The sequence below is a fragment of the Sinocyclocheilus rhinocerous genome, unplaced genomic scaffold (assembly GCF_001515625.1).
Source record: "Sinocyclocheilus rhinocerous isolate Xijiao unplaced genomic scaffold, SAMN03320098_v1.1 scaffold2706, whole genome shotgun sequence".
Lineage (NCBI taxonomy): Eukaryota > Metazoa > Chordata > Actinopteri > Cypriniformes > Cyprinidae > Sinocyclocheilus > Sinocyclocheilus rhinocerous.
The window spans coordinates 60,806-69,364 of record NW_015656055.1 but is presented as its reverse complement, the minus strand read 5'-3'; the positions used below and the strand labels follow the sequence as shown (position 1 = coordinate 69,364).

The 8,559-nt window shown below is 36.3% G+C and overlaps 1 protein-coding gene across 1 annotated transcript in view; it reads right to left on the bottom strand.

Moving 5' to 3' along the window:
• Nucleotides 1–782: 782 nt before the first annotated feature.
• LOC107719314 (polypeptide N-acetylgalactosaminyltransferase 9) overlaps nt 783–8,559 on the bottom strand; it is a gene marked incomplete at its 5' end in the record, with an annotated part of 47,995 nt that continues 40,218 nt past the window's right edge. The window contains 2 exons of the mRNA XM_016526715.1: nt 783–1,739; nt 2,297–2,464. Coding sequence (XP_016382201.1) covers nt 1,593–1,739; nt 2,297–2,464 — 315 coding nt within the window. The remainder of the gene's footprint in view (nt 1,740–2,296; nt 2,465–8,559) is intronic.

The following is an 8,559-nucleotide window of genomic DNA, read 5'->3' as shown; positions in this document are numbered from 1 at the left end:
GTAATGAGTAGATTGTACATTCTGCAGTGAAAATGTGTGTAAATGCAAAGCTTAACTCTGGTTGCCCTTTCTTTTTCTCAACTAGTTTCTCAGGAATTCAGATATAGAGCTTCAGACAGTAAACTGTGGAGGCAAAAATGTTAACAGGAAATCAAACTTCATTCTGTCTACCTTCTGAGAATACATTACGTTGAACAATTTTTCAGTGCAAAGTCCAATCTTTCATACATTCATAAAAACTTAAATGAATTAATCCTCTACAGTTTTCCATTTAGTTTAGTACCTCTTACATACCAATCCCTCTTACACTCTTAAAAATAAAGGTTATTTATTGGCACTGATTATTTATTGACTCTCATTCTGACGGCACCCATTCACTTCAGAGGATCCACTGGTGAGCAAGTGATGCAATGCTAAATTTCTCCAAATCTGTTCTGATGAAGAAACAAACGTATCTACATCTTGGATGGCCTGAGAGTGAATACATTTTCAGCCAATTGTTCATTTTTGGTGAGCTATTTCATTAACATCTATTGAACATTTGCCATTGCACAAAAGGAGTGTACTTTTTTCAGTTTCCAATGCATAATTTCAAGTTCTGTATACAAAATCACATTGAAATACAATGGGTTTCAAACATCGTTTCACATTGACTTTGCTAGAAAATTTAACCTTTCATACTTATTGCTTCCAAATGTGATGTCATCGATCCTATAATATTAATCAACATTGATAATTTTTCTTTACTGATTTTCACATAAATTAAATCACGCAACATTGTACAAAAGAAAAGAAAACTTGTTTTTATTGGATTATCCTGGATTATCATGTTTTAGTATTTTACAACGTGTTTCTACAATAAGACCTCTTAACATTATATTCATATTTTAATTAATTTAAAATCTAATATTTTGTACATGCTTAGGGAGCAACATTCCCTGGTCTGATGGCATAAAGATGGAGAAAGGCACATGAGTTCTTGAGTGAACACATGGTTTTGTTGTGCATTAGCAATTAAGTCTGTAAATCAAGGAAAGAAAATACTCGATAGCTAAAATAGCTGAAACTATTAAAGTCTATACTACTTTCTTTTTTGTTCTGTAGCACTTGGGATACCCATTTAAAGTTTCAACGTGGATATTCAATTATCCAAAGCAATTCACAGCCTGAAGAAATAAGTGTTGATATGGCAATTGATAAGAAGTAAAACTCGAGACTTTGCTCAGAGGGGTTTGCAACTTTCGCTTCCTCTCTCTTTGTTTATCCGCAACTCTTTTGAATATTTATCTCGGAATTTCACTAAGACAGCTCATCGGAATTCCACTCGGGAACACAAGTATGCTGCAGTAAACTGGGAGTCTGTACAGAGGACTTGTAATGAGCAAGTCTTTCTCTTTTGATGACGGCCTTCTGCTTTATCTGCTCGCTCAACAGTAAATGCGTCCAAAGACAATATTTCACCTTTAGACATCTATATTGAAAGCATTTGACCCCCGAAAGAGTGTTCTGCTTGTCTGTCTCAACCCCAGACTTGGTTTGTGTCTATGGCTGCTCTCCAGCTCAGGGAGGTTATTTTTAAGGTTGGATGTTCCTCAGTGTCTGGGGTATTTTATCCAGTTCCGAATAATCCATTTCTGCCCTGAGCAGCGCTGGACGACCAGCCGCAGGCCAAAGTTCGCATCTTTTGACATTTCAACCTCCAAACAACGTCCTGTGTCTCGACTTATGATGGGTCCATTCTATGAAATAAATATTTAAGAACAACTGTAATTATTCTTGGCATCACACACTTCCTACAAAAGTTTGGGGTCAGTAAGATTTTTTTAAACTAATACTTTTATTCAGCAAGGATGTATTAAAATGAGACATTCATAATGTTACAAAAGAGTTCTATTTCAAATAAATGATGTTCTTTGGAACTTTATATTGAGAAAAGAATAAAGAATCCCCCAAAAATATTTATGACAGTAATTTTTTATCAAATAACCGTAGACTTGTTGAGCATAAGAAACCTCTTTTAAAAACATAAAAAAATCTTACAGACCCAAACTTTGAAACATTGGCGTACATTAAAATATATATTAAGGGTGCTTTTTAAAAAGAAAATAGTATTTTTTAAGAATCCAGTTTAAAATATCTGATGTTTATTTTAAAAGTAATGTTTTTCTTTGACAAAATGACCTTCTCCATTTAGTTACATAAAATCCATCAAAGTCTCAAGTGGAGAATAAAATATTAATATGAAGAGTTCAGCAAGCTAATAAATAAATTGTTTTGTATAAGTGTGTTCACTTACCTGAGTAAAATCCCAGAGCCTCTGGGAGGACTTGGTGACAGCATCACATTTTTTCAAGCTCGGAGTCTTTCCTCTTCCATCATCCACCAGGCATTTTGTATCAGGCAGAAACGTAGTCGACCCCAGGGGTCCTAACTGCAGTAAGCCCTCAGTGGTGTACCTTGCCAGCTGAAACAAAACATCAAGTTACAATGTGAGGAAAGGAAGTATGTGATATATAAAATGAAATGGATGGTCTTCGAAATACAGCTTAAAGGCATAGTCCACCCATAAATGCCATTATAATTTTCGCACCCTCATGTTGTTCTACCTGTATGACTTTCTCTCTTCCGTGGAATATATTTAGAAAAATGTCTCAGTGTCTTTTTGACCATATAAAAGTCGGTGGGGTCCAAAGTTGTTTTGGACATCAGTGGCTTTAAATGTATGGACAAAAACAGGCATTTTGATGGTGCTTTAACGGTTGCTTCTGGGCAAAATATGACTCCATGATCCATAATAACACTTTCTCCAGTGAAAAATTCCACCCCCTGTTGTCCTCTCACATCACAATCCACCAACATATTTGTTTAGAACTGTTTTGGACTGTTAAACGCTCTGGTAAACGGTGCTTGATCTGTGCATATTTCTCTCCTGATTCAGATGAGACAACGTTTTCACTGGAGAAATTAGTATTATGGATAGAGGACTCATATTTTAGCCGGAAGCCATGGTTTCAAGTTAAAAATATTTCAATTATGAATTTGTAAATTACAAACACATAGATGTTTGCCTCAAAGGACATTAATTAATAACCTGGAGTCATGTGGATTACTTGTGGATTATTGTGATGTTTTTATCAGCTGTTTGGACTCTTATTCTGACGGCACCCATTCACTACAGAGGATCCATTGGTGAGCAAGTGATGGGATGCTACATTTCTCAAAATCTGTTCTGATGCAAAAACAAACTCTTTTACAAGATGTGGCCTGAGGGTGATTACATTTCCAGAAAATGTTCATTTTTGGGTGAGCTATTCCTTTAAGAACACTCCAACAGATATAGGAAGTACTTAGCTATATGATTAAAAGCACCATCACACTGATGTGTACACAAACTGTCTAGAGAGATGGAAGTCTAGATAGCAGCTATCTATTACGGTAAATACACAGCACTGAATAACATAGGTCAATAATTCAGCTGAAAGTCAATCTCTTAGATATCAGATCCCAAGGTCAGCACATCACAATGAAGTACATGCTGACATTCCATGAAAATCAAGCTCGCTCTATTGAGTAAACTTAATCTATAGAACCGAGGGCAATTGTCCAGTGACCAAGGTGAAATCAGCAGGAGGACAATAGAGTGAGCTCATCTTCATGCATACTGTAAGCTGATTCCAGCTCTCATAGTGGCCATGCATTCACTTAGATGATGTACCACACACAGACAAGCTCACAGATGACAAAGTAACAAAGGATTTTTCATTAAAACAATGACAAGTAGGAGAAGGCAGACTGTTTGAACAAGCTTGACAATCAAAACATAAAAAAAAATTTTTCTTCATAAATGATCATAGATATCAAATAATATAATCCTTTTTTTTTTGTATTCATGGAAAATTATAAGAGTTAAAACCCCCACTTGAATATGCTTTAGATTTCTGAATGAATTTGCAAGGCCACAACCAATATTAATTTAAATAAATAAATGAAAATAAATAATTTCAAATGGTTAATTTTTACTGGGGCTTCAGTGACACAGCAGCCATGAATCATTCCTGTTTTTAATTTGTCATTGGGCAAGGAGATGATAAAACATGTGGAAAAAATGAAGCTTAGCTGTATCATGTAAAACCAGCTTTTATTGTAATTTGATGATAGAATGGGAATATACTTCAATTGCTTTATTTCCCTTAGGCCTGGATTATGGACTAAGACTGTCATTCCTTTACACGATTTAGGAGGGAGGAAGAGAGAACAAAGCAGAGAGAGAGAAAGAGAAAGAGAGACTGTATTTTAAATTGTTCAAAGGAGCATGCCTCTATTTTGTATGAATGACAACGAAAAGGTCAAATCACGCTGTCAAAGGTCATAGCCTGATAGGAGAACTGTTTGATTATTCTACATCCATATAACCTGAATGAATAAAAATGTTAGATGTCAAATTCACATAAACTGATGACTTCTAACAACTATTTTGCAAGGGAAGCAGTTATGAAAGGACAGGACACAGAAACTGAGATACAATCTACAGGTAATTTCAACCTAAGCTGCTCTCTATTTCCAGGCAATGGTGCAATGCACCACCAATGTGAAATAAATGCACACTGAGATTGACAAAATGTGTTTCAATTACAAATCTAATTTAATTCTCGCAATTCACATCTATATGTGCTTGTGAAAATGATGCTTTTTTCCCCTCTCCAGACCACTGCATATGTCAATCTTGATATAGTAATTTATCTTTGTGAACGTGGCATATTTTTGGCTCCCTGTCCATGCATTTGCAAGTAACAAGATGTTTGCTGTCTGCTCGGGATACAAATGTAATGTAAATGCAATGATGTAACCATATGAAGATTAAGAGATCCAAATGTGGCTGTCCACCAACGTTTACCATCCAACCTGACAGAACTGGAGAGGATCTGCAAGGAGGAATGGCAGAGGATCCCCAAATCCATGTGTGAAAAACTTGTTGCATCTTTCCCAAAAAGACTCATGGCTGTATTAGATCAAATGGGTGCTTCTACTAAATACTGAGCAGAGGGTCTGAATACTTAGGACCATGTTATATTTCAGTTTTTCTTTTTTAATAAATCTGCAAAGATGTCAACAATTCTGTGTTTTTCTGTCAATATGGGGTGCTGTGTGTACATTAATGAGGAAAAAAAATTAACTTAAATGATTTTAGCAAATGGCTGCAATATAACAAAGAGTGAAAAATTTAAGGGGGTCTGAATACTTTCCGTACCCACTGTATATATAATACACACACTAGCGTTCAAAAGTTTGGGGTTTACAAGATTTTGTTATGTTTTTGAAAGTCTCTTATGTTTGTTTCTTATGTTACATGTTACCCTGTGTGTGTTCTGCCTTCTGCTGTGTGCCTTGTTTGTCTCCATAATTACCCTCATTAGTTGCCATAGCCATTCATTGGACCAAACCCATCTGCTTGTTGGTTCCCATAGTAACTCATTGGTCCCTTTTGTTCTCCTGTGTATAAATAGCCCTTGTTTTTCTCTTGTGCTTTGTCTGTTGTTGATCTTAATAGTTGCCATTTCTGCTTGTGTTTTGTTCCTTGTTTCCCCGTGTTTTGGTTTATTGTTTGTTTCAGTTTTCTTCATTAAACAGCCTGCACTTAGATCCTCACCTCTGCTCATTTCCTCCAGTTCCCGCAAAATTACAGAACAACAGACTGTACAATGAATCTAACAGGTATGCAGCTTATTCTCCTGCGCCAGGGCGAGCACTCCCTCAAGAACCATACCCATGAGTTTTTGGACTTAGCATCCCCTGAATTGGCGGTGACAGCTACAAAACCTTCCGAGGTGGTGGTGACTGCCATAGAATTTCTCTGTGGTGGCGGCAACGACCGCTACAGAACCTCACGAGGTGGTGCTGACCGCTGCAGTATTTCCTGAGGTGGCGACGACTGCTACAGAACCTCCCGAAGAGGTGGCGATCCCTGAACTCTCTGTCTGTCCTGTCACGACCACAGAGGTCATCCCTGAACTTTCTGTCTGTCCTGTCACTCTGCCCTGGTGTCTTGCTCCACCTCAGTCTCCACAGGCCCTCTTCGAATCCATGGGCCTGGCCCATCATCCTTCCCCCTGTTCCGCCTCCGCTTCACCACCCTCCTGGACTTTTGTTGTGTTTTTTTTGTTTTGGGAGCATCTGGAATCTGGTTCTTAGGTGGGGGCTATGCTACATGTTTTCTGTGTATGTTCTGCCCATTTCTGGTGTGCCTTGTTTGTCTGCATAGTTACCCTCATTAGTTGCCATAGCCAATCATTGGACCACACCCATCTGCTTGTTGGTTCCCATAGTAACACACTGGTCCCTTTTGATCTCCTGTGTATTAAATAGTCCTTGTGTTTCTCTTGTGCTTTGTCTGTTGTTGATCGTAATGGTTGCTGCTGTTTCTGCTTGTGTTTTGTTGCTTGTTTCCCCGTGTTTTGGTTTATTGTTTCAGTTTTCTTCATCAAACAGCGTGCACTTAAATACTCACCTCTGCCCATCCTCGCAACATTACAATGTTTACCAAGGCTGCATTTATTTGATCGAATACAGTAAAAAATACTATTATATATGAAGCATTAACATTTTTGATTTCTATTGAAATATATTTTAAAATGTAATTTATTCCTGTAATGGTAAAGCTGAATTTTCAGCAGCCATTCCCCCAGTTTTTAGGGGCACATTATTCTTCAGAAATCATTCTAAAATGCTGATTTGGTGATCAAGAGCTTATTATCAATGTTGAAAACAGTTGTGCTGCTTAATATTTTTGTGAAAACAGTGATACATTGTTTTTTTCAGTATTTTTTGCTAAATAGAAAGTTCAAAGGCATTGATTTGAAATAGAAATATTTTGTAACAATGTACTGTCACCTTTGAATTTAATGCATCCTTGATGAGTAAAAGTATTAATTAAAAAAAACAAATATATAGAAAATTAAAATAATAAAATAAGTAATAATAATAATAAAAATAAAACTCACTGACCCCCAAACCAGTGGTGAAATTTTAATAAAAAAAATTTGAAACACTAGAAAAAGAAAACACACTAACCTGTGATGACATGCCGTGACATGGGTAGAGTATGGCCCTGTCATCCTCCTCTGACCCCTGATCAAGGCAGTATCCGCTGGCTTTACTGTTTCGCACCTGAAAAATAAATAAACAATAATAAACACAGGTAGCTAAATCATGACGCAAGAAGCGTGAGCACACTGTTTACTATTAAGCTGCCTAATGTAGTTTATAGCATTAGTGCTGCTCTGAATGTTAAACATAAATGCATGCACAGATGCCTTGTCAAATCCATTTGGGAGATGACAACATTGACCGTCCATAAAACCTAATACTGGACAGAGGATGAGATATGTGGAATCTGTGGTCTAGCAGGGATATTTTCAGAGACAAACTATTCCAATATAGCTATAGATTTTCCGCCTCTGCAGTTCCAGAGGTCAGTGTAGAAATGCAGGTCTCATTTTTCTTCAACAAATTGAAAATACTGTAAGATTTCTCTTCTATTGAGATTTAGGCCTACACACACACTCCTCCCTCCTCCTACCCACACACACTCCAACGTTAATAAGGGCCTCATTAAATCTCATTATGAGGAAATTGGCGCTAATCCCAATGCTTGCTACACTGTTGCTATGGAAACCAATTATCTTTACATTTCTACTGTATTACTGCAGTTTTTACCATTCAGTACATAGACACAAATTACAGTGCTTAAATAATGTAATCACATGGAAAGTACAATATGGGATGCAAATACAGTAAAAAAGTACTATTATATATGAAGCATTAACATTTTTCTATGAAAATTTCTATGAAATATATTTTAAAAAGTAATTTTTCTTCTGAAATCATTCTAATATTCTTCAGAAATCATTCTAATATGCTGATCTGGTGATCAAGATCTTATTATTATCAATGTTGAAAACAGTTGTGCTGCTTAATATTTTTGTGGAAACCGTGACATTTTTTCAGTATTCTTTGCTAGATAGAAAGTTCAAAAGAACACTATTGATTTGAAATAGAAATATTTTGTATATGTGGACGTTTGGTCCTCTTAGACAAAGAAAACTTTTCCTTTAAATTGTGAATGGATTATTTAGAGAAACCGAGCAATGGGCACTCCCCTTGTAGCGCAACTGACCGAGCTTACTCACGCAAAAACTCCTGATATAATCAATATATATATATATATATATATATACACACACACATAGATAGATATACACAATATAAATAGATACAGTGCTGCTTGAAAGTTTGTGAACCCTTTACACTTTTCTATATTTCTGCATAAATATGACCCAATTCATCATCAGATTTTCACCCAAGTCCTGAAAGTATACATAGAGAACCCAATCAAACAAATGAGACAAAAATATTTTCTTTGTCATTTATTTATTGAGAAAAATGATCCATTGTTACATATCTCTGAGCGGTAAAAGTATGTGAATCTTTGCTTTCAGTATCTGGTCTGACCCCCTTTTGCAACAATAACTGCAGGTAATGTTTCTTGTAACTGCTGATCAG